At 30.5% G+C, this 27,969-nt stretch overlaps 2 protein-coding genes across 3 annotated transcripts in view; one reads left to right on the forward strand and one right to left on the reverse strand.

Annotated features, from left to right (window-relative positions):
* Positions 1-27,969, reverse strand: part of LOC105152642 (inositol polyphosphate-5-phosphatase A) — a 50,290-nt gene that overhangs the window by 21,448 nt on the left and 873 nt on the right. The gene's annotated exons all lie outside the window — the stretch shown is intronic.
* On the forward strand, positions 731-27,957 carry Scgalpha (sarcoglycan alpha). Of its 2 annotated transcripts, XM_011067052.2 has the most exons (12): positions 731-1,316; positions 2,766-3,065; positions 3,942-4,069; positions 5,317-5,456; positions 5,519-5,694; positions 6,028-6,129; positions 12,673-12,847; positions 14,013-14,260; positions 24,441-24,512; positions 24,997-25,140; positions 26,684-26,752; positions 26,841-27,957. In XM_011067052.2, exons 3-12 carry the CDS (start codon positions 3,949-3,951, stop codon positions 26,863-26,865), a joined length of 1,272 nt encoding a protein of 423 aa, XP_011065354.1. In that variant the 5' UTR covers positions 731-1,316; positions 2,766-3,065; positions 3,942-3,948; the 3' UTR covers positions 26,866-27,957. The 2 variants fall into 2 exon arrangements, with proteins under 2 accessions (XP_011065354.1, XP_011065355.1); XM_011067053.2 differs by lacking the exon at positions 24,441-24,512 and having other exon boundaries at positions 736-1,316.

The raw sequence follows: 27,969 nt of genomic DNA on the forward strand, positions 1-27,969 counted from the left end.
TGTTATTTTTAACTTCTATGTGTGTCAAAATGTAAATCAATCATATTGTGCATTTAAAAATAAACTAAATTTGTGTCAAATTTAATACATGTTCTTGAGTTTAATTGTTTAACTCCATTGTTTCAGTCAAATAAATGATATAATGGATAGGAGCAGATTAGATTTATAGAAATGATTAAAAATAACTTTAATTGGGTATAATTTTAACAGTACGAATTTTATAGTATATAACGTGTACATTTGTAATGAACAAAATATATCTAAGAACTCCAATTAAATGTTTAATTTAAATTCAATAATTCGAACATAAAACATCCAATAAACATTTGTTACATTAGATAGTCTGAGAAGTTTATTAACCCTAATTGATGTTCGCGGGTCCGGTAGATCCAAACATTTTTTTCAATTATGTTGTTAAAAATTATTCATAACAAATTTCTGATAAATGTTATAACAAATGTTATACTATTCATTATAAATTTGTTCAACATATTGTTCGTAGCCTTGCATAATTTTAAGTGCGATTTTATTCTTTAGATTTTGACTTTCAAAATGAAAAAAAAAAAACATTCAGTCACATATTAACTAAGCATTAACGTACATAGGACCTGTAAAAAAATTTCGGAATGAATACCAATTGAGATTAAAATTATATCCTGTAAAACAGGTTCCAGGAAGATTTTAGGAGATAATATCGCCAAGTGTACGGTCCTGGAAGCAGTATATGTGTAGTCGAAAGCGACGTTCCAACCGCGCATGTGAACGAGGAGCCGCGCGGGCGCGTGTGCTCCGTCTTGTCTTGATCCTCTCGGATCTTTTTTTCTCCGGTGGACGTCGTTGATCCGGACGCAATATTTTCGTTCGTCGTCTTTGGCCTAGCCTATTATTTTATTGCACGTGCGCGTCCAAAATTACACGTCGCGACTTTAAGCGTGAGCAAGGCGCATGAGTACCATGTGCGGGCTTTGACCGTTGCAGTTTTCGTTTCGCTGTGATTGCATTGACCCGACCGGTGGTGTCTGCCGCCGACGCACATTGCACCAAACGTTTCCGGCTTCCGTGGGCACGTAAACTTCGGCACGTGTGCATATCGTCGGTGCGTGCGTATTATAGTACAACGCGACGCACGCGCGACGGAACCGACCGACCGACCGACGGCGATGTCGACGACGAAGTGACATCGAGAAGTCGCGTCGACGGATTTTCGGAGCTTGAAACGAATCGCGTTGGATCAAGTGCGTCGTGCGCGAAACGCATCTTCACCGATACCAGATTCTCTCTCGTCGTGGGTAAATTTCTTCGCACAACCGACCGAGGTATCTGGACCACTCTCCGCGTAACAATCGATACCGCGTCGCTCGATTTCCGTGACCTTACCGGGAAATTGAGATAGCACGCCTAGGGTTATTAGTCATACCTTTTTAAGAGTACATGTACTCTTTTTAAGGTCGTAAAATAACTTGTAGTCATTAGTTAAAATTTTACTATTTATAAAATTATATTAATAAGAATTGTTAATAATAATTGTATTCTAGAAATTTTTTTTTTATTTTATTATAAATATCTACATTTAACATATAAAAAAATTACATCATTTTCTTCTGTCCTCAGATCGTTATCTTTTTTTAAAAAGTGTACACATGACTCTTTTTTGTGATTCAGATATGGTAACCCTAAGCATGCCAAAAATATCGAGCCGCGTTCGCTCAGAGCTCTTTCTTGAATTTATCGCTCTGTAGTCTACACGCATATCCATGTCTCCGATTTCGTGGATATATGTTTAATTTTGTAACGCTAAACACATCGTGCATTAAGTGAAGACTTTATTGCAACAATGGACTAACCTACAACGTAACCAAATTTAATTTCTTCTTGTAATATTCTTCATTTATAACCTGCAATTTATAAACTCTTGTGCCAAAATATGAGACTTTTCATAGCAATATGTAAATAAATGTATTTTTCCATCATATTAATTTCGGAATTTATTTTCTTCATTTTTACAAAATATGGATTTATTCGTCCATTATTGCCGTAAGATCTTCAATTATTATAAGAGAAGATAAATTTTCGAAAATGTCTTTCAATTATGCTCTTAATTATGTTTAGAGTACCGTATAATGTACTTTTTTCATATCCATTTATAATATAATGTGCAGAAGTTGAACTTAAGATTTTAATAAATCACATGAGAATTTAACATCGTATTCGAAATTTTAAAAAGCAGAGAATAGTATATCCAAAATTATTAGCTTTAATATACTGTATCATTTTAATCAAAAAAACAAGTAGGATCAAAATTTCCTGTCGTGATCATTTAAAGATTAATAGAGCAAAATATCTCTTCGTCTAAATCCAGATTAGAATAAAAGCTTGCTTCATAATAATGTGTAAATAAAATTCATATTTCTGCAAAATAAAAGCTATTTAAACATCAAAGGTTTATTTTATTTCATATTTCAATCTTTTTAAATTAATTTCTATACAACTAATTTAAATAAAATTTAATTTTTATAAAGTCATCCACGAACTCAATATTTTGCAAATTTTTCTTGGTAAAGTTTTCAAACTTATATATAATACATTCCTCTATCTTTGGAGAATAAGAGTAAGAATTTATTGGCATTGTGAGTACAATAAACTGAACAATAATAAGCAGTAATAAGCTAAGAAAATAACTGCTGTAAACTAAAGAGAAATATTTAAGCTAATTTTCAATCGAGATTGTTGATGTTAATTAATAATTCATTAATAATTCATTGCAGAAATTGGAGCTTGCATCATGGAGAACCTAACCAAAATTTTCAGTGTCGCGCCTGATTAATACTAATGCTATATCCCTCAAAAAAACTATCGGGAACAATTGATGCAGAGGGAACAACGCATACTTTTCTCACATTATTCCACCGGGTATAATAATGGAAAATTGGAGATTGCACCGCGATTTTTACACTAAGTATACATGAGTCACGCAACTATGGATATACGTTGATACTGACGAATATCGTTTAAAGATTCTGAAAATTTCAATCAACAAAGACGCATTAATCACGCACGATTTCACCGTAAGTAGAAATCACGTCTTCTGTGTAGCATGCATCGATTCTAAGAAAGTCAGTAGCGTTTTCGAGTGAACGTTATTTTGAAGAAATTACATTTCACGAAAACTTTTGAATATATAAAAATGTACGCTGGATATTTTCAATCCAGTATCGATGTATGTATTTTAATTTAGAATTAAATTCAAATTCAAATTTTCTGGATATTAAAATAATTATCAAGATATTATTAAGTATAGGTTAAATAAATATTATAATACCTTATCAATAATAAAAAATGAACTAATTTAATTTCATAAAAAAATCGTCAAAATCGTCATAATTAAAAAGAATGGTTAAAAAAAATTGTCAAAATTGTAATAACTAAAGAGAGTAATTTTTTTTAAAGATTGTGAAATAAAAATGATTTGATTTTTTGTTATGGAATGTATTATTTTTTATCGTAATAAATGTATTATTTGATTAATCAATATATTATATATATTTCTGTTAAGTTAAAAAATAGTTTTTTTCTTTTTCTAAGAAACTTCATTTTTTATCTTTGAAGTAAAAAGACCGATATAGTAATTTTTAAAACAACAAATTTTCTTTAGATTATATCGAATTTTATTTGTGGAGTGTTTTTTTTGTCAATTTTTTAAAATTTGATTCATATTGTTTTATATAAATATAAAAGCGATTTCAAATTTGAAAACCATTAGATGATTTATTGGCATACTTACATCCTGTTTCGTGAGAGCCAAGTTTATATGCTCCCGAAATTCGATTGTTTGGATCCAAAACGCTACAGATTTTTATCGTTTATATATGATCTTATCTCTTGTAATCATTAATTGATATTTTCATTGTTGGCATTGCTCGTTGATACTACGTACTTTCCAGCACGATCATGCATTCGATCATAATATTACTATCGACATTGGTGGCCTTCATCGCCGCAGAGAGCATTTTAATGACAGAGGTCTTTGTCATTCCCATCAGACCCGAGATTTTTGATTGGAATACAGATGGTAAAAGATATATTTAATTTATTCTAATTTTTTTTAACAAAAAAAGTACTTTACTGTTCCCGGTATCATAGCTATATGTATATTAAGAACCTCACTATTAATAAACATCTTAAGAGATGAAAGAAAAAAGCAAAGAAAAAGCAAAGAAAAAAATAAAAGAAAAAATATATTATGTTCTATTCTCATATGTACAAAATTATTATCAAATTAAGATAAAAGATAAAATAATTAAAAAGATTTTCCCCGATTTTATTTCCTAGATTTTCTGTATATTATATTTTATTACAGCTCGGAGTACTATTTCTATAAAAAAATATTTTCATCAAATTTTTATAAAGTCATAAAAGACAATCATAAAAATTTTATTAGAATTTTATTCAGTGCTAAGTAATTATTTTGAAACGAACCTTATTTAAAATAAGGAATAATGTCAGGCAGCTATAATTATCTTACGTGGATACCCGTTAACCCACAATATGAAATTAAACTATGTCTTCGTACGTCATCCGTAACACGACGCGAATAGCAATTACTTGTCGAACTGTCGTAAACGTTCCGCTGACCTTACAGTCAATATTGTCGCATGGTACTTTCTAATTCGACGCTTCTAAACAATTTTCGAATGATACGAGAAACGAATTGTTAAAATTATCCTGCCTCATATACCTATAATATTGTATTTTTCAGATTAGATGAAATTTTCTGTTAATAAATCTTTGGACATTTCAACTTTTTAAAAAAGCATTTTCGAGCATAAGTTTATATAAACTTTTTTCATTTACTCAACTTCTTTATCACTAGTTGCGTTCAGCAGAGAAAATTAATCAGTTAGCGCTTAGTGATTTCTTGATTTCCACTGTATAAGTTTGATCCCGACCTTTACGAACATCGTGTGTAACTTTTTATTTTATTTTTCACCGTTTTTGCTTTTTTTTATTAACATTAAAAACTGCATATCTCGTTAATTTTATTTTGTCTGCCATTTTATAGTCTTATTTTTTAATCCTTTATTTTATATATATATTTATTTATTTTTAATTTTTCACTTTTCTCTTTTGCAATTTTTTAAAAAGTTTTATTAAAATATTTATATTCATCTTTTATTTCATAATTTTTCTATTATCTTTTAAATATTATATATTTTATATATTTCTATGCATTTATTATTATGTATTTTTTCTGTATTTCTTATAAATAATTATTCTGTTATTTTCTATCACGGATATTTATATGTGATTTTATTTCAGGACATTCCGATCAATTTTCGTATCAACCGTCCTTGCTAAACGCCCCCGATCTCCCGTCATGGATACATTACACCTACAGCAAGAAGGATCATCACGGCTTTTTATATGGCGTCGCACCCAAAGATCAAAAGTATTTTCAGGTGATACACAATCACTGTACTATCAGTTTACAACTGACAATATTTAACTGAGATAATTTTAGCTGGAGATCGTGGGGTTGAATAAACATACTTACGAAACCCGTTACAAAGTGCTTGATATGAACGTACTTGAAAGAGAAAATCTGACAAAGTATGAAGTATATCTAAAAATTGACAATCTCAATGTTGAGGACATGTTCAATCAAAATCGCACTCAAAAGCTCCTCGATATATTCAGGTTGGTTGCGTAAATTTCTTATAATTTTCAATCTCGTAGTTACAGCGTTCTTATCGATAATGTATGTACGTCAGTCTATCATTTCCTTTTAAAGCGTATAAACAGAGGAATTTTTCGATATAATATATGTAACAGGTTTCTCAGAAATCAAATTTAATTTAACTTCATAAAATAAAAAAATCGAGAAAACTAATGATAATTCTTCCATCTTTAAAATTATGAAATTTATATAAATAGTGAAATCAGTTTTGTTTCTCAGAAACTATATCATTAATTAATAGTAATTAGATAATAAATGATGCCGACAATAAACATATTGAAATTTAACTGCAGGAAAAAGCTATGGAAAGGCGCTGCGGACTTATACGTCACTTTTTTGGCATCTGCAATCGAGCTCGGAGCTCGTTTACCCCTGAAGCCCAGCGAAGGTGAAGGGTGAGTCATATTTTTAAATTGTCCTCTATCCAATTCAATTTAATCCTTATTGTTAGACCCGGTGAAATTCGCTATAAGACTTAGGATAGCTAAAATTCCAACTATGACTTTTGCTTATTTCGATTTATATTGTTTCGTTCCAACTGTCAAATTATACAAGCAAATAACATTCTTAAGTAATGACTGCGTTAAAAGTAAAAAAAACTATTATATATAGCAAAAGAAACTAAAGATAAGAACATTGTATAAAGAATCTTACAATAGTTGGAAAACTATTTTTCTGAAACGTAATCAATCATAAGCTGTGTATATAAAACATAGCATTAAAAAAATAATTAATAAAACATACATTTTATTTTTACATTAATATTATAAAAAATAACATAAGTGATGATTTCTTTAAATGAATTAATTCTTTTTTGATTACACAATCAGTGTCAATTTGATAAAAACGTATTATATGATAAAGAAACTGAGAATTGGGATGAGAATAATGTCATGTCACGACGAGATTATACAGCTTCTCTGATATCACTGATGTACTAATCATTTGATCAACCGCAAACAGAATGAATTCGACGATTGTTTTTGTATTTAAATATTGTTATTTTCTATATTGTGCTATCGTTTATATGCCCCCGATGGGAAGATAGGTTTTCTTATTTGGATATGTTTAATCTAATTATAAATGTGGCCGACAAGTTTAAGAAAAAGTCATTAAATCATTAAGAAATAGCGCAGTCACGCGTATTATTTTTCACTTTCGTCTGATGTTTTATTCATAATTCTGTATAAATATTAAGCATTCTATTATTTTAAAGTATTTTCAATAATATGACAATTCAGATTCACTAAACTGAAGCGAATGATGGAGCGAGTAACGTCGATCAAGATTTGTTTTGTCGCATGAGCTTCGTGCATATGATGCATATTAATAAATATTCTCACGTTTCAATCACCTAACGTGACGAAGAGTATTGTACGAATCACTTTGAATCGCAATTAATGATTTTCATCGATTACATCATCGCGATTAGACGACGCTGTTTCTCTCGTGGATTCTTATCGTGACGTAATCTTAATTGATAAATATCGCTTTTTCGCATAAAGATGCTATCATTTCCCATAGAATCCGCGATCCATTGAATGACGGCACAGTTACTCACACATTTCCTGGAATAAGCCTTTGATTACGTAGAACCAATGGACTTTCCATTGAATGTTCGTAATCATTACAATGCACAGTTCGTTGTGACTCCCTTAAGATTCTGATTCTATGGATCAACGATCACAATTTATCGCGGTACTTCTACACGATACTTCCCGCACGTAAACGAGTGATAACGTGATTTATCTTTTCGCTTTCACGTCTATCATGCTCATTGCAAGAAAACACTTGCGTTTCTAAAATGAAGTGGGTTTTCTATAATCGACGATTACGCCACACATTATCGATACAGACTGATATTTTTAATGATGAGAAGATTCAGGACGATGATAAGCGAGAAAAATAAGGGATATTACGAGCGAAGTTGTAGCGGAAGTAATTTGCAAAAAACAAACTATATAACTAATGTAATATTTTGAAATGCGCGTGTTTATAATTTAACTGTTCGCAATCCTATAGCTAGAATTGACATAATGCCTTGTAGTAATAGTCTAAATATTTGAATCAGTATATAATTAATAAATTTTATTTTTAGACTCTCCCTCTAATTAATAATTCTTATAAATAAATGCTTCTTAATTACATTAATAATAAAAATTCTTTGATCCACGGAAAGAACAATTTTGCTGAAGTATCTAGAAATTATCTTTTTAAAGGTAAATAAAAGAACTGTTAAGAGTACGCGCTCCTCGAAAAAAAAACTGTTGTGCCAAATTAAAAAGTAAAACTCAAGTACTGTTTTTTAATTATATGATAAAATCTAATTGTGGTATGTATCTTTTGTATTTTTATTGAAGGGTCTTTCTTCAATCCAAATGTGGTAATAGCTTTAATTCTTCAGAAAATTATTGTACAAAATTGCTTTACTTCATTCAATTCAGTCTAAAAATTTAGATACAGATCAGAAAATGATTTTGTTGAACCATCAAAGTAATTATGTAAGACGCTCAAGCATTGAGCAATGCTGTATAAAGTTTTGACGTTCTGACAATTAGTTCGAACTTCCTGTGTAATTATTTTAATGGTCAGCAAAATTATTCTCAGATCTGTATCTAGCTTTAGATATGTCAACAAAACCGTCATTTCCGTGTATTATATTTGATTAAATTAATATATTATATGTAAGTGGCCTTGATGCTTAGTGATAATAGTCCTTAAAGTTCCCGAATCAGTGTATGATTAATGATTATAATAAAAACATTATATTTTTAAAATCTCCATAGATTCCTTCAATTAATAAAAACTCTAAAAATCAATATTCTGTCGATTAAATTGGATCGAGGATAAGATATTTCATCTTCGCTGGTTTATAAGACATTGGATCGCAAAGAATTTAATTACGAAATCTCAGTAGGTAGAATCTTGGGACTGGTATTCTATCTATATTTTACGCTCATTCTTGTGAAGGAAAACGATCTCATGCACGCGGAATGATGAGACAAGCCATTTGCGGTGTGGCTGTTATTGAAGCGCGGCGTAGTGTAGGCTGATTTCCTTCCGGTGCAACAATATGTGACATAAAAACAACGTATTTATACGACGGTGGCGTATCGCATCAAAAGAAATTCAAATGTTATGAAACCATTGTTGCATCAACATAATACAGGATGTGACGCGAGATATCAGAGCGAAAAAGGAAAGAGATACCGCACAATTTCCGATGTAGATTTATGTTTGGGTAAATACATTGAGGCAGGACAAGAAATAATAGTATTTCGTAACGAGACATCGATTTATTGTGAAGCAGTTCAAAGTCATGCTTAAGCGTACTTTCCGGCAACGAAGTTGGAAACAATGGTTTTTATCACAGAGAACAGGATTAATTAATAATATTGACTAAGTGTGTTTTGCTGTTTTAATGTCGTCAGATTATATATTCGTTGCTCTCGATTTTCTGATTCATCACATGTGATTCATTGCATGCGATTGAAGTAAAATCAAATTGTTCATTATTAAACGACATGAGTCAACTTTTTTTACAAATCAGCTCTATTCTTCGGAAAAGATATCCTTGCTTTGAAAGAGTTTCATGTTAAATATAAGAATAACGTACATACATGACTTGTAGATATGTATAGCATGACTAAGATTATCCAGTGTTTTATTCATAGCAAGTTGCATAAAATAAGTCATTTGAGAATAAGAAAAATTGCGAGAATTTCTCTTTTTTTATTTATCTATCCAGTCTCCTTCTTTATGACGTATATTTTGCTTTTTGCGCAACGATTGACACAATCGTCCGGAAGCAAACTTTTGCTTCTCGCCTGCTGAAACTTCGCAGCGGGATCGCATCTGTAACGCGACTGCGCTCTCGCTTAGCTATAGCGTATCACGTTTGTATCACCGTTATGCCCGTGTCACACTACACGCAAAAAAATATTTTGCTGCTCCAGTTAGAATTATCGCTGTTTTTCGTATCTGATAGAAAATTATGTATCATACGCATAGAATTTATAACACAAATCTAAATTCATCTATATGATTAGATGCAATACAATTGGATTTGCAATCCAATGTCGCAGTACTTGCTAAAAATTTATCTATTTTAACTAATTTTTCGTACTTAGATAATTTTGGTTGTAACTGCAAGATCACTTTTTTGAGTGTACGCATTGGAGACTGAGGATTGCGAATTGAGGATTAGAATTCAGCCAATTACAACGAAACGGATTAAAATTAAAACTACTTAATTGGTAGAATTCTAATCCTTAATTTGCAATCTTCAATGTGTAGTATGACACGAACGTTACAGTTATTATCGAAAAAACGTGACGAAAATACCGCAATAATAATAATCATAAAATTACAGGTCGTTCCTATAAATTAATAATTATTATTCTGATATTGCTGCGCGTTCGACGAATTTGGATAATTGTAGAGTTACCTTTTATGTCTCGACGTAACACCTACGTATTTTTCACGTTAATACGTGAATCACCATGTATTGTCATCGCACTTTGTATTCACGTCGAAGGTTTAAATGTATGATCAGCAAAAGATCAGAATTGTTACATCTAAAATGAGACGAGTAGGGGTAATTAATCTCACAGCGAGATTTCTAATTCTAAAAATAAGTTAAACCAAGATTAAAGTTAATTTACATTGGAAAAACAAATATAAGATTCGGTTCCACCAATGTAAGATTAACTTTAATCTCGATTCAATTTACTCTTTATCTTTTTCTAATTATAAGAGTATGAATTCTTAGAATTAGAAAAAAATAAACAGTAAGTTAAGGCTTAAGTACGTAATGATACCGTAAAGACATCAGAAATACATTCGACTTCGCGATAATCCAGTTAGATAGACAGAAGGAATAAAACGAACATCTGAACTTTTCAGGGAAGATTCTTGTCCAGTCTCTCTAAGTCTTTTATTATCAAGATTTCTCAGAAGTCTTATTCGACACTGAGTCATATCATAACGCAACGGAGTAAAAATTCGAAATCGCGCCCACGATCGCAAGACAAGAGAGAGAGAGAGAGAGAGAGAGAGAGAGAGAGAGAGAGAGAGAGAGAGAGAGAGAGAGAGAGAGAGAACAGCAATTAATCTTTCTCGCGACTAAAATAAATCGATTACACGCCGACCGATCGTACGTACTGTATATTGTCTAGTTGTCACTTTCAGACTTATTGCGTCGCACACGAAGTACGATGACACTAACAGTTTGCTAACGGCAATTATTCTCAACGTAAATGTGATGTTGTCGTCACGCTCTCGGAACACTCAACTGACTGACTGGCGGGGGTTTGTTTCCACGGATGATAAGGCTGCGCCTTAGGAGCCACTTCGACCTTAGATACGTATCAGTGTACCGTATCACTGCGTATCAGTGAAAGCCGTGAGTTCGCGAATCGCGAAATCGTTGGAGTTTGATCGGGCGCCACAACATTGGATCCTACGGATATTGGATTTTGTCTAATCAACTCTGGATTAACATGAATTTTCGAGTATCCGAATGGATACATAACATATTCATCGCAAATGAAATTATGATATTAGTTGGAGATGTAATTTCAAAATTTAAAAAGATAATTTAAATTGTTATATAAAATACAGTATGTTTCTTTTCAATTCGCAGATATGAAAAAAACAACTTTATTCGAACAGGAAAGAAGCTGGGCAAATAAAAGTTAATTTTACGTTTCTTGTATAGATATACTGACTGGTCATGCTGAACTAATATCACATATATTACTTGAAGCATACCATAATGATTAGTCTCGAAGGTTATTTGATCGATGGACAGTATTTGTAAAAGATATTGAATTTATAAATATGCGAGCTATGTAGATTGTAGGTTGTCACTTGCACGTAAGAAAACTCAATATCGTAAAGTAATAATTATATAATAATTATATAATTTTGGGTCAAACAGAAATTTGAAATCAATAGAATATATTAAATGAAATTACAATTAAAATTTCAAATTATAAATACATTGGAGATTTTTCTATATTATATTTGAAAGTAATACAGTAAGTTTGGCGACAATTTAAGTTTGGTGAATCTGGATTAAAAATTATTTCATTAAGAAGTAGATGTTTTTAAAAAAATAATTAAGATAAGACAATTTTCATTTAAATTACAAAATTGTATTATTATAGATATAAATAATATTGACCGTATTGCATTGTTTCATATATATGTATATATATCAAATTTATTTTTACAGAAATTTCAATCAATTCCAATTTTAGTCATTTAATTTTTGTAGAGACTACAGACCTGATACACTCTCAAATCTTTGCAGAACATAAATCATCATTACATTAAAAAGATGTCAAAATAGTAAAAGTCACTTTTTAATTAATATTGATTTATATTTAAAATGTTATTCTGACGTTTCTGTGACTTGCTTGGGAAGTATCATTAAGATATAATCTGTGCAAACAGAATTATAATTCAAGTGCGACTGATGAAAAATAATTGTTCTCTAAAGAATTAAAGCTACTGGAATATAGAGATCTTGTTTGAAATATAAAACGTTCGCATTAGAAAGAAAGGAAATAATAATAGCCATCCAAATGCGACGACATTGACCTATATCGAGAGTACAGCGTCAACAATTTACTAGACAATCATTTTCTGCGTTTATTGTTAATGCACGCTCGTATGGGCAAAAGTCCCACGCGCGCTACTTAAAAGAATCCTTGACGGGAATGACGCAAATACTGTGTGACATGGATATCGCGATATGATCCGCACGATAATCGAGTACAGGTTTTCTTCGTAATGTCGCGATTCTTTGACTCCGATGAATCTTTCTTGATCCTTGATCTTCAACCTACATCGATGTATTATATATCTCATTGCAAATTATACTTCTCCGATATATATTTCTCTTTGTCAAAAAGAAATATCCTTTTATTCAGAGTTGTCGTGAGACTGGGTAGTACCGTACCATTCTCGCAGGAATTGAACGAATTGCAAGAGGAAGTCAAACCGTTATGGAAAATGCCGTCATGTCCCAGAGACTTCAAGAGGACCAGCGTAGAAATACTTTTCCGAGAGGCTGAGTTCAGATTGGATTGGTGTTCCTTCAGATTAGTAAGTTATGATTGATGCTGTATGCGAAACTTCATTTGTTTAACATTGCATGTTCGAGAAGAATCTCTTTCTTATATATTCGACGTGAAAATTCATTGTCTACTTTGCTGTTTGTAACGTTCATTCACTTCACCATTTATCTTCCACAAAATTATGCAATGAATGCAATTATGTTATGCTAATATGTCAACACTATTACATTAATACATATTAATCTCCAATATGTTTATTTCATTAGTTTACGAATTTATACTTTGGGATAGTATTATAATATTTTGTTGAATAAAATACGATTTATCAATTGCTCCATGTCATAATTTTAACAAACATAACATTAAAGAGATAAAAAAATAATGATTTGAGGGTCTTTATAATGTTGTAATATCGGCAGCAATTTTTTTTAATTTTGTCAAAGATATGCGAAAATATCAATCTTTAATTTTAAAATGCATTTTGTTTCGATATGATTTTTCATTTTCGAGATATAGCAATTTGAAAATACTATTATGCATTTTGTTAATTTCATATTGCTTTTTTATTTAATAAAAAAACTTGCTTTTCACGTAATGCAGTATTAAGATGAAATAAAATGTCTTTTCCATGTATTGTACAGGAAAAGAGCTATTTTCAAATTACTCTTTTCTTATACGTAATATATGAAAAAGACATTTTATTCTAAATTTAGACAAAAATTTGCTGCCGGTATTGCTACATTATGAAAACCTCCAAAATGATCATTTTTGCATCTTCGATGCTATTTTTTCCAAAATTATAACGCGATAACCAAATTTAAAAAACAGATTCGTGTTCATAACAGGCAAAAATACAATCCAAACAGGTAAAATAATTCAATACAATATTTTATTGCAGACTAGTGTAATCTTTTGGTGGATTACGCGATTCCAAACACGTCATTGTATATTTCACTCAACCGTGTCGTCATCACATATCTCTTGTATTGTCAGTCGTTCTTTTTATAATTTAATAATAATTTATATTTACGGTTATTTCCACAGTCTCATCTCTCAATCGATCAATTTTCATATTCAATTTTACGTAAAATGTCAGTCGCGCAAATCACGTGCTACCTCTTTGTGATATCTCATTATCCAATATTGTCCTCGTCGTAATAAAAACAGTTGTAATAAAAAGACAATTTTTACAGCTAGAGGAAGATCAACAGAGTCTGCAACATGAGAGTGCCCGAAGGGGCCCCAGCGCGAATGTCGTGGATCTACCCTCTTCCGGCATCTCCGAGCACACAGAGTGGCGGTGGGCCCGTTCGACGAAAGCTAGCATACCCACTAGAAGTTATTTCAAGGAAATCGCTACCACGATTTTCATACCAGTTGTACTGCTTCTCGTGCTGGGCGCCTTACTTAGCACCGCTTTCTGTCTACATCACGAGAAAATGTAAGCACTTTGATACTTCTCATTGGAAAAAAAAACCAGTCAAAGCTGCTTTAAAATGATGATCATTTGCAGTTCAGAAAAATTATTTTTATCAATTTAATTTCCATATTTCTACCTTGCGTTAAAACTAGAATATTTATTTTATATTAATATGTATTTCTACTTCTTTTTTTTTTTACTTATCTCTACTTCCTTTTTTGTCTACTTATATCTATTTTTTATATCTCTAATAGATATCAGTCGACTTTTTTTTTATGTATTGACGACACGCATAAGAAATCGCGATATGAGATTCTGTGCTGTGGCTATAAGAATGTATGAGATAAAATATGCAAGTCTTGTGGGCTAGCTATACAAAATTATTATGAATTGTTTTAAAGAGATCAACAGAAGTAAAAATCATATATTAATGAGAATGGCACAAAATGTCAACAAATAAGTCTGTAAATGGTAATAAATTTAAACAAAGGAAAACATATACACTATATAATGTATTAATAAATTTTCGAATAAATTCAAAGTAAAATGAACACATCCTAAAGTGATGTATTACTAAATTTTACTAAATTTTTTAATACATTAAAAACAAGACGACATTGTACATTTTTGCTGTTAATACATAAATATCGTGAAATAAAGTGAAATGTAAAATATATACAGGGTGTTTCTTAAAAAGCGGACACTAATTACATAGCGCTAATCCTGATTTAAAATTGAGTCGAAATTTCCATTTTTTTTTTGCAGTGCTGTATGAAGCAGTTATTATCGAGTAAAGCTAATCCAATGGACGCCATCTTTTAAATGGACGCACGTTCGTGTGAGCCGCGTTATAGATTACATGAAAAATACAATCTTTTTGCTTACAAAGAATATTTAAAAAATTTTTTTTTGTAAATTCAAAACTCTGTAAGTCTCTTTTTACATAGAATTATTATCTTTTTATTATTCATACTTTTTAATTAATTTTCTCATCAAAAAGTTCTCCATATAATTATCTATCACAGATGACTATCTATTATTATTTAAAAAAATTCATTTCTTAAAAAGTTTCTACATAAAATGTAGACATATTAAAAAAATATAAAACAGAAAATAATAAAAACTTTTTCATTATCAACATTTGGAGGTTTGAATAAGCAGAAGGAATGAATTCTGTCTTATGAATTTACAAAAAAAGATTTCTTAAATAATTTGTAAGCAAAAAGATTATATTTTTTGTGTAATCTACAATTTGCTACGTTTTGACGAGAGTTTTCGTATCCCTTGTTGAAATTTTCCTGAAAGAAAATGCTTCTGACAGAAGGAATATGATTTTTAAAACAAATTTTTCGCATTATTATGATGCGTACAAAAAAAATAACTCGGGATTAATTAATAATTAATTTTTGATCAGGATTAGCGCTATATAATTAGTGTCCGCTTTTTAAGAAACATCTTGTATATCACATTGACAAAAAAAAAAGCCTGTCAGAAAACACACGTGTCATAAAGTGATATTCACGAAAGACCAAGAGGATATGCAAGAAATACGCGAGTGAATTTAATGCTGGCTTCAGTGCATGTGAACGGAAGTATTATCCAATTTATAATATATGTAATTACGCTAGTAATTATATTGAATGAAGAGCAAGTAGCTATTATTAAAAACACAGTTTTATATACAAAATAGCTGATCATTATCGAAGAATATTTCAATAACAGATTCAAAGCTGGTTTTTATTGAGCAAACCTTTGACGAGAGACTTAATTAGAAAGAATATATAATATGTTTAATTACCAGAATATTTAATATTAAAAGCTATTTCAATATTTTATAAAATTAAGAACCGGACATTTTGTCGTATACACTGGCACGTTCCAGTTTCTTTTTCTTACAGTCCGAAGCAATAAAAGCAAATGTTCAGGGTCGATTAATTTGCGACTGATGAGTCGCAAAGAGGCGGCACTATCTTTCGAGAGGCATGCAGTAAAAAGTATTAAAATTACATAGTCATCGGAATAATGTAATTTACATACGTGACACAAACACCAATTGCAGGCAAAATATAAACGTAGGATCAGGATTCTTGTATGTGCGATATAATCGATCCAATTATGATCTTATTATAGACTTTATGTGCGTCATTATGCTTATGTTACATACTATTTAGCACGTATACATATAAAACAAAATATGATTATTTCAGCTCGTTAAACTTCAAATTTATTTAGGCCCGAATCATTAATGATTAAACTGATAATGCACTGACAGAACAATTTATCATGTTATTCATAATTTTTAATACAAGGTATTTGTAAAAATTTATATACTTAATCCTTAGTACACGATTGAATTATTTATATCCTATGTATTTTTCTTCTTTGAAATACTAGAAGCATTTTAAATGATAATCTTTATCCTTTCCTTTTTTTAACACACAATTATATAAATAATTATAAAGATGTTAAAGATGTATGCAAGAATATACAATATATATTGTCACTTATTAAAAATACTTAATAATTTTTGTATACTTGAAAAAGTGATGAAAATTAAGACACGAATTATCGTGTGCAGTAAAAAACCAGAAAATCACCGTATGTACAAAAGATTAATTTCCAATCATTATCATAAATCTTTTCAATTTTTCATGAACTATCGTACATGCGCGCGCAATACAATTATTTGCTTTTTAAACTATTTAAAATAAATTTCACTCTGAAACATCATTTTTCAAGACTGGCTCAATTTTAATTCTTTACAGTTAGATTCCAAGAGAGAATTTAGAAAATATTATATTCTGTCGGTAGATTTTAATGTTCCCGAGAAAACAATGATTGTCTTCTAATGACTTCCGGCAATATTTAATTAGTTAGCTGTCAATAACATCGGTAATGTTCTGCGCGAGATGATGTCTCTCGCAGGAAACGGAAAAGAGAAAATAAGAAAAAAAGCACGTGAGAGAAATGAAAGAACACGAATGAATCGAGAAAAGAAGAAAAGAAAACGCAAATGGAATAATAATAAGAAAGAGAGAACAATAAAAAATGATAATAAAAAAAAAAAGAAAAAAATCGATTGATCAATATATGTTTTAAATCTAATTAATTCTCAATATTCTTAAATATATTATTAATAACACAATATTATTTAATAACACCGATATTGTACTGATGAGACATCGTATTTCGCTTAGAATTTAATGAAAGGAATTATCAATATAAATTTTGAATCTATCACATTTTATTAGTGACACTTTCCAGGTAGAAAAGTTCAGAGGTAGAAATAAATTTTAGAGATGCTCTTTAGATTGATGCCTTCTATCATTAGAATTAGTTATACAAAATGATTGGATATAACAGGGCAATAGGAATCAAGCACAATTCTTGTGCAAACCAATACGGTTAACAAAATAACTTTATTAATAAATAATCACTTACATGTTTTGGCTCACTTTTGAGCCATCCTCAGAGACAATATGATGTATAATTACAAAAAATTTTTTTACAAACTAATTTATTTCAGTGAGCCACCTATTAACGGAAACTAATATAAAAACGAACTCTAATAACAATCTAAAATGTATTAAAATTATTAAAAGGTAAATTTGTTGGAGGGGAGAAGCAAAAATGATTTATTGTAAAATAATAGAAAGTAGCTCACTAAAACAAAAATTCACCATATCGCAAACACTTAAATTCTATCGATTTAGTCAAAAATCAGTCTTTAACCATTCAACGAATCTAATTGATTTCAATTGCCCTGTTATATCCAACCATTTTGTATCATTAAGGAGTCTTTAGGAATTAATTTACATTTAGAATTAATTATACTTTCCAAAGCAGACAATTTATGTTTAGAAAACATTTAACCATTTTTATAGTGTATAAAAATATAAATAGATGTTATAAATATACGTTTATTAAATTGTCAACGTTCTTATAACGTTTATTAAATAGTTAATAATTTCAAACATTTATTTTTCACTTTATACACGATTTTTAATGTATATTAAACGTCTTTTGAACGTAGCTATGTTACTTGAGATGTATATTACACATTTTTCTTATTATACGTCTAAACAGAACATCTTGTATAAAGAGTATATCGACTATTCTTTTCTTACAATATTTATGCCTAGTCATGATGATGATGATGACAATGCAAAATCATGTGTCATCTGGTCTCTCTCTCTCTCTCTCTCTCTTTCTTTCTTTCGTTAGACGTCATGTTTGTCATACATGCGAACATTTTACCATTTTGGTTACCAAACTGTTGAATTTCTCATGTGCATATACACTTGCTACTGATGTGCAACCATGTGCAACGTACGTATCTACATGCGTGCGTAAGTACGTACGTACCTACGTGCGTGCACACATGCATACATGACGAACGGGTAAGTGACCGCGAGTGATCGCAAGTTTACGATCAACAGTCAGATGGTGTATGACGTGATCGAGATCGGAGTGACGCAATAGAATACGCTTATCGGTGTTTACACGGAAATAGATTGATGTGTCTGCGATCAACTCGATTTCCGCCGATCGATGTGATCACGCAACGCGTGCTAATTTTATATTCTGATCGATGTAAACACCAGCTGGGTTTTGTATTCTTGAATTAGCGTCTGGCCGCGCGTCTACTAAAATTTCCCACTATCACAGCTCTTGTCCACAATTATGATGTATCGAGCTCTTACGCAGCACTGCTTACGATGTCACTGCTTAAATAATATTACGTCATATCTCGAATTTACGTACACTAATTATGTAAAACAAAAAAATTTTATTGAACGTATGGACTCAAGTCAATAAAATCTTTTCAAATATCTTTTAATTTAAAAAAAAATTAAAAATCTTTTAGTAATGTAGGGGAAAGGAGGATAAGATGACGGAAAGGTAAGATAATGCATTGTCAATTTTTTAAAGATAATAATAGATGAAAAGCAGATGCTTAACTCATTAAAGGCTTTAGGTAATAATACACAATCTCAGGTTAATTCTACAATGTGCTTTTTATTTTCTGTTTCTTACCGTTTGTCTCTTGTCTTATTGACCAAAAAGATAAGAGACAAACAAGAAACAGGAAACAAAGAGCATTGTAGAATTAGCCTTACAGTTTGAATTCGACCCGAATACAAAAATAGATAATATATTAAGAAATGTATTTTGGATGCATTCACTTGTAATTTTGCAGTATTTGTATATAAGGAATGACATAATTATAGTAAATACTTTCATTTTTTAAATAAAATTGCAATATTGTATAACTAAAAGCGAATACAATAACATAATAATATTTTTTTATTTTTCGCATTACAATGGTTTTATTAATTAAATAAAAGTATACGGTAACTATGAGTAAGATGACGAATGTCGTATATAGATAAGATGATGCTCTGGAGATAGATTGTAGATTATGTATTCATATCGTGACCACGCATGACGTTTTCGCAACTCAATAAATAATTTGATGCTCATAGTTCAAATCTTTCTTCCCACAATACAATCAATGATTAATATAGACGTTACTATGAAAAGAAGAATTATATAATACATTCCTATATGTTACATAGTTTTTCATAATACCTTTATAATATCACAATCAAAAATTAATTTATATTTTGTAACTTTCACATTTGTCTCATATAAAATAACTACTTGGTTAAAAATAAGACTAATTATAAACCTTTTTCTATGTGATATAATTGTAATATCCAAGTTTAGTTCTAATGTTCTTTAATAATTTTATTTAAATCTTATTTTATTTTTGACTGCACCCAGTAAGTAGGTATATTTTATTAATAAGTTCATTATGTAATTACTACATACAGTACATATAATACATAAATATAATTATGTTAATGTTAACGTCTCAATCATTTTATTTTCATAAATTATATAAAGTTTTATTTTATTTATATTTTTCTCTAAAACACTTCTTAAAATATATTAAAACAATATAAACGTATCATAATAAATCTTTTTTTACTCATAAAAAGTATATTACGTAACTTAAATTGACTTTTCGTCATCTTATCCACTACTAAAGTCACCTTACTCATATATGGGGGCAAGATGACGAAATTGATATGTCCTTAAAAAAATTAAATTTTAAAGAATTGTAATTTATTTAATAACTTTATAATTTTTACAAATAATAACTATAGTGAACTCGAAAAAAAATAAATCAGTCACTTCATCACAGAAATTAGGATAAATCTTAAGATCGTCATCTTACTCTTCTTTCCCTTACATTATATTGAAAGTTTATCCGGAGAAACGCGTTCAATTGTAAAAAATATTAAAAAAATAATTACTTGACTAAAAATTGATTATTTGATATATTATTTCAATCGTAAAAAAAACAAAATATGATTAAGAGACAAAAAAAATCTTAAAAAACAATATGTTTTTCATATTCAATATTTTGCACAGTATTTATACTTCAGATATTATTTTATTTCACACTAAAACCTGTTCAATAAAAGATGTGGAATGGAGCGGGAATTTCTAATAATATCTACAAGTTCGTAAAATGACATAACGCTGCCTCAGATGAACGCTTCAATTGATGACCACAAAAGCGGCGTGGCCGGGTTTCACTACACCACTGTAAAAGGCGTGAAGTGCCCGGAAATGATGCTTACAATGGCTACAAAAGCCACTTTACAAAGTTACCGCATAAGTGCTACCATAAAATCTATCGGCTTTTCTATGCACTTACGAAAACGTGCTCTAACTGAAGATGTTCGTATTTTTATATTCTGCACGTATAAGATACATGTAAAATTGTTAAGAAAAATGTATCATTCAAAAGCTTCTGTATATTTTATTAAGAATTTATTAAGTACAAACAAATATTAACCCTCCATCAACAATGTGAAATTTTCAATCATAGTATCATAATCATAGTACAATCTTAATCATTCTTCTTCAATTTCGAGCACATTTCATGAATTATTATTATTATATGTATTATTATTATATGTATATGTCTGATATATCTCTATAAATGTTTATTTCACAATTGCATCAATAACAAATAGTATAATATAAAACACTGAAAGAGCTATTTTTAAAGAAAGAGGTATTTTTAAAGTCTATGTATTTTTAAAGAAGAGTAGTATTTTTAAAGAGAAGTATTTTTAAAGAAATCTTCATATATTTATTGAAATTAGCATTAAAAAGATATAAAAAGAATTCAAATTTATTTCTACAAAATTTTATAAATAGCTGACAGAACGACTTCTATTTGTCTTTGCAACGGAATAAACAACTGGATACTGGCGTCCTTATATAAACAATTTCATTATCAAGTTTTTTTAGAACTGAACCTCGCTACTCATTTTCTTAAAATTCACTATAAAAAAATTAACATATCCTAAAAGATCTCACATAGCCGCGATGGAGGATTAAATATAAAGTTATTAAGTACAGATACAAACAGTTTCTTTCAATTGTGCTACAGCATACAACTTCAATTGACTGATCTAATTTGGCGTATGTATCTCCAAATGTATTATAGTGATATTTTTGTCGCTTTTATCGGCCACTTTGCGAGACACTTTTAGTTTGGCACACAGCATGCAACTCGTTACTTTTGATGATACCGGTTAATCTATTATAATTAGACATTTTACGTCAAAGTATTTATCGTAAATATTTAGCGAAACCTCTTGAACCTTCCAAGAGTGCATTCAAACGATACACAAAATCGCATCTAATCTAATTGTCTAACGTCAATATTTTTTGCGACGGAGAGCAGTAAAACTGTTGAAGTAATTTATAAATAGTTTACATCAATATACGAGTTATGATAGTTGAGGAAATAAATATGAATCTATAATTGCCAAGTGTAATAAATTCATTATCGAACATCCGGTATGTAACAATTATAAATGCGGTTTAGTGATATAAACATTGTATGAATCGTAATATAATATTTACGTAAAATATTTTACATTTATTATATGTATACAAATGTAACAATTTCGACGAGTTTAGCTTCGATACTTGAAATTTCTACATTCTATGATGACGAAGATGCTAATTAGCGCGTTGAAAGCGCGTTACTTCCTCAGCAAGATCGCTGAATATTATGGCGGATTCGATATGGGTCCATAATTAGAAACGTATCGCGGTGCGCGATTAAACGAGATACGGTGGAACTTCGTTTACAGCTTTTAATTTGCTTGTTTATACTTCAAGAAATATAGATTTAACACCATGAATATTAAATATAATTTTTGTCTTGATGTTAATATCAACATAGATTTCGCATCATGGTCTTAAATCATAATGTTAAATTCACATCATGTTAGTGTTTATTAACACTAAGAGAGTAAGAATTCTATAAGCACCACATGATGTTAAAATCCACACCATATTGGTGTTTTATGTATCAACATTAATTATACGAGATGCCCCGGATTTTTCATACAAACTTTGACGGTATGATCTATGAGCTGAAATAAGAAAAAAATATATAAACTATTATATAGACATAGATCTTCAAACTTTATGAGCCATAATGCAAAATATAAAATGTGTACAAAACAAATTTATTTTTAAATTTGCATTTAAAATTGCCGTCCGCCCAAGTCAATATCATTTTTAATACAAGTTCCAAATCGATATAATTTTTAATTTATTATCTTTTTTTGCGAGAGTAGAGGCAACCTTCCTATATATGAAGACTTCACTCAAAAAAGATGATAAATTCAAAGTTACATCGATGTCAAGATTGTATTGACACGAACGGACAATTTGAAATGCAAATTTAGATAAAATTGTTTTTTTTTCTTTTATATTTTGGTTGTAACTTTTAATAAAAATATTTAAAGAACTTTTTTCTTGTTTCAGCTCATAACTTATAATATATAGTTAAATTCGTACGAAAAATTCGAGAGGAAGAGAGAGAGAGAGAGAGAGAGAGAGAACATTTGCATGGATATCGTTGATGTTAAACCTACATTCATATTTTTTAGACTGTGCGATACACGGTAATCGGCGCGTTTGCAGAGACCATGCCCAGCGCACGCTCGTACGCACTCGAGTGCGTGCGTGTCTTCGAGTATGTACATACATCGTGGGACGCGACAATTTTCATCGGCGTGTCGCGATAATAAGTCAATTACGTCGTGCTACACGTGACGATTGACGCAACGCTGACGCAGCCGCGTGCATTTCGCGTGGCCAAGACATCGGGAGTCGGCGGGATCTGTTTGAAGTCACGATCGACACGCATGCCGCACATTTCCGCGTTTTTTGTCAAATTGCTCGCGTTTCCCCGAGGGGAGCTCGACAAACCGTGCCGCGATCAAGGTAATTGCGCGGTTGATAATGCGGGCGCTGCGCAAACAGGAACAGGACTCGCGCGTCATAGGCGCGATATGACTCATTAAAAAGTTCTGGTGATTACATGAAAGAAGAGAGAGACAAAAATAGCCCGTAGAGAATCTATTCATGAATTCGAGCGGTAATGTCGTAGAAGCCTACCGGAAGAAATAACGAAAGGAATCCGGTTTTCGCCGAAATTATACGATAGTTTTATCAGCGGGCGATGCAATTTTGTTCGGTTTTTAGGACGTGATTTTTTTCTATTCTAATTGAATTTTTCCGATAAATATATAAACAAAAATTACGAGAGAATTGAATCAAATACGAAAAATTTTCTCATTTAAACATTTCCTTATTTGAATCTTCATAAATCTTGTATCAAAATTTTTACTTTACAGATATTTGACAGACATCGTAAACATTCATACAATTTAAAAGAATATAATTTATTAATTTAACATTACGTTAACAATAAATTAATGACGGATGTTTATGATATCTGGCAAAGTTCTATAAGTATTTATACAGTTTCTTCACTTTTTATCATATTATGCCTTATGTATGTTCGTAGCTCCAAGGCTTGCGACTATTGTGTTCTGACGTAAATGGTAATTAAAATACCAGTCGCTGCGGGAAAAATAGTATTGCTAGAGTCTCGTTATATATATAAGAATAAATTTTCGTTTTTAAAATACATAGTTTAATTTATGGATATAATTTATGAATTAATGCAAACTTTAATGCTAAATCGAGCAGACAAGATTTGCATTAACGATATTAATTGATCAATCGCTATTTGGACTTTGGAGGCATTTTTGTGATGAAAAACATGGATATTTATATTTTATTTTCCTAGGACGGATCCGGAGTCAGATGAATATTTCGATGAACTCTTTAATATTTTCCTTTTGAGAGAACAACCTGTCAGGTATGTTCTGTCGTTGTATAAATAATTTAAGATTATTTTAATCTACTAATTTTCGCAAAGTAACACCGTTACTACAAGATTTTATTAATTTCATGTGTTTGGTAAGTCGTAATATCGCCGATTAAAAAAAATTATCAACTAAGTTGAAATTTGTTTTCAATTAATTTTTCATTTTTTAACCTTTCCTATCGTATTTGCATGTTATATAATACTTCACACATTTAAACATGACGCTAGAATTGATAAACGCTTCTTAAAACTTTGCAAATGAAGATTAACGACACTTATGTTCGTCATATGATAATCATGACGACAAAATAACGGCTAGCACAGGTTTAAAGCCGGATTTTAATTTTATTCATATTCCTAAACTCCATCCTTTGTTACATAATATAAATGCGCAAAATCTGAATTACGGGAAAATTAATGTTTAGTTAAATTTAATTATCCGTTTTAACGGAATGAGATATTCCTATTTTTACAGAGAAAAACGGGAACCTACGCCGGGAGAAGGAGTTGGAAACAATGGAATACAAATGGTTCAGTATGCTATGCCAGAGAGAGGTACTCTGAAGTCATTGTCAGCTCAGCCACCAAGTCCGAATGATTCTCTATCGCAAAGTCCAAGGTATAGAGATTTACCCAATATAATAAACATCATTCAGTTTAGAGCCTAATCTATAATGTGCTCTTTGCTTTCTGTTTCTTACACTTTATCTCTTAACATTTTTCCGTTCTTGCGATCGTTTTATTGACGATCGTGTTTCTTGTCATGTATTTTTTGTCTTTTCCAAAGTTCGTCAACGTTTATCTCGGACGATAGAAATGAAGAAACAGGTTTAGAGGCAAAAAAGATAAAAAGTGGTAAAAAGCAAGAAACAGAAAATAAAGAGCGCATTATATATTAGGCTTAATTCTTCACAAAAAAAGCTTCGTTGCAGATGAAAATTGTCGCGAATCGCGAATTTTTCATTGGAACGGATGAAAAATACAAATACGGGCCAGAGGGAAAGGGGGGAGGGAGAGACACATTATCGTGCATCTTTTTACAACGAAATCCAAATACGTGCAAATGTGATACCGGTTTCGATTTCTAGAAATCTATGAGCGTGAATAACATTCGATGAATATTCATGTCATTTTTTTTTCCATCGGAACCTCTTTCTCGAGATCCTATTTTAGATAAAATATAAAAATAAAATCGTCAGAGATTATCTCGTTTATTACGTAGCTGGCATAGAGCAGGACATCATTTCTTAGAAAGAGAACACTCTGTGTATGCGCGCAACTTGCAAGCAGATTCATTAATCAAAATGAATGTGCTAACGTACTTTACTACTGTACGGTAATTATTTCCAGTAAAATACACTTCAATGCAATCGCATTGCGAATCTATTACGTGGAAGTCGTAAAAAGCCATTCGTATGATCGAGTGAATTTTTCTTCACTTTTTACAAGAATTGAAATTACGCAAGAGCACATAATTGCAAATATAGTAGCTATATACTGTTTATATAGAACACTTTTGATTACTGAACTGATGACGACAGTTTTAAAAGACTTTTAAAGAATCTAAAGTACAGTATAAAGAATCGATAGACATCATTAAAAGTTAAAAGAATTTGAAAGTTTAATAAGTTAAAAGAATTTTTATTAATTCTTACTTTTTACTAGCGTCTCTTAAGTCTGTGCTACACTAAGCAATATTTGAAGATTGAAGATTACAAATTGGAGATTAGAATTCAATCAGAACAGATTAAAATTAAAATTATCTGATTAACTGTTCGAATTCTAATCTTCAATTCGCAATCTTCAATCTCCATATGCATAGTATGTGACATAGACTTAAGAGATATCAGTAAGTAAAAAGCTCTTTCAACTTTTGAACACAACGTAATATGACGCAAGCTTTACACATTTCTCCGTATTCCAAGCGATGGTTCAGTATGACAGTTCAGTTTTTAAATATTAACTAATATTAACTAATATTAATAGTGTTTTCGTAGTGCAGTGGTTTGAATCTAATCAGATCGGTTAACTCGAAAATACTACCTCGTCAGAAACTAAAGAGCATATGACATTAATTCGATCTGAATTGAATTCGACCATTCGAACCATTGCACTCGAAAATGCTATATTTTTAATATAAATGTTTTAATATTACTTTTAAGAATCTCCGGTGAACGCTGCAATCCATATATTCGTCCAAATCCGCCGCCCTATGCCGGACCAAGCAACTTGTAAGTATTTCCGATCGCGACTTTTACGTACTTACGTTCTAGATCCTAATCCAGGTCTTACGTATCCGGTTTTGTTTCGTGTTCGCAGTGCCGGTCTACGCGCCGATTTCTGACTACACGAGCAGCCCGCGAAAACCTGGTTCTGCTAAGTGAAATATGGTATAATTCGCGGGCGGCTTTCAACTCGACGTTCCAAGAAAGGTATGAGCCGAGTATTGCAAACTCATCGAAACCAGCTCCAAATTTGCAAGTTGAATCACATCAAATACGCACGTCGCTTATTATCGGTAACCATAAACACGTATTGCGTCACGCCTTCCGAGCAATATATCAGCGGTTTGTGTTACGATACATTAAGTGTTCCCTCTGGGAAGTCGATTTGCGTTTAAAAAATTTTTCGGAATATACAATTCTAATAAAATAAAATAAAATAATAAATAGGATAGAGAAAGATGCGTTATGATTATACAGGAGAGCATTTTTTCGAGCAGCATTGTATCTAATAACTTACAATATATTGTAACGATAAAATGAATATTGTTATGTAAAATGAATAACGTATGAGATTATTATGCTTTATAATAACTGTAGTGAAGTTCATATCGAGATAAATGTGTAACATATATATTTATAGAAACATTGTGCTTTAACATTTGTTCTCATATTAACAATAGGCAATCGAAAGTGGAATTATTTATTTCGTGAACAATGTATAACAATATATTCTATGAAAATAACTTTTATAAGTATTCTGTTCTGAAAATTGTACTTCATAACGATTTTAGTGAAGGTTGTATTAAAAAAATAAATGTGACACTAGAAACATTGTGCTTTAATATTTGTTCTCATCATGATAATAAGCAACCAAAAATGAAATTATTTCAATATTTATACAATATATACATAATATATAAATTCCATGAAAAAATAGCTTTTGCATTTTGTCCTTGTCGACTCTAAAGGAAGACGAGTAATTAACGTTTACTTAGAAGATAAACATTACTTGACGAATTAAGAATTATTTATCGTTCACTAAAGCGGCTATTAAAATCATCTTGACGTACGAACGTACTTCAATTATTATGTTCAATTGTCTACATTATGATAAAATAAATATTATGTAACATACTTTAAATTATACTACTTCGTAACAACTGTAGCAACATTTGTATTGAAAAAATAAACGACTAAAAATTGTGCTTTAATATTTGCTTTCA

Source organism: Acromyrmex echinatior, chromosome 1 (genome assembly GCF_024713525.1).
Source record: "Acromyrmex echinatior isolate Ae372 chromosome 1, ASM2471352v2, whole genome shotgun sequence".
NCBI classification, from domain to species: domain Eukaryota; kingdom Metazoa; phylum Arthropoda; class Insecta; order Hymenoptera; family Formicidae; genus Acromyrmex; species Acromyrmex echinatior.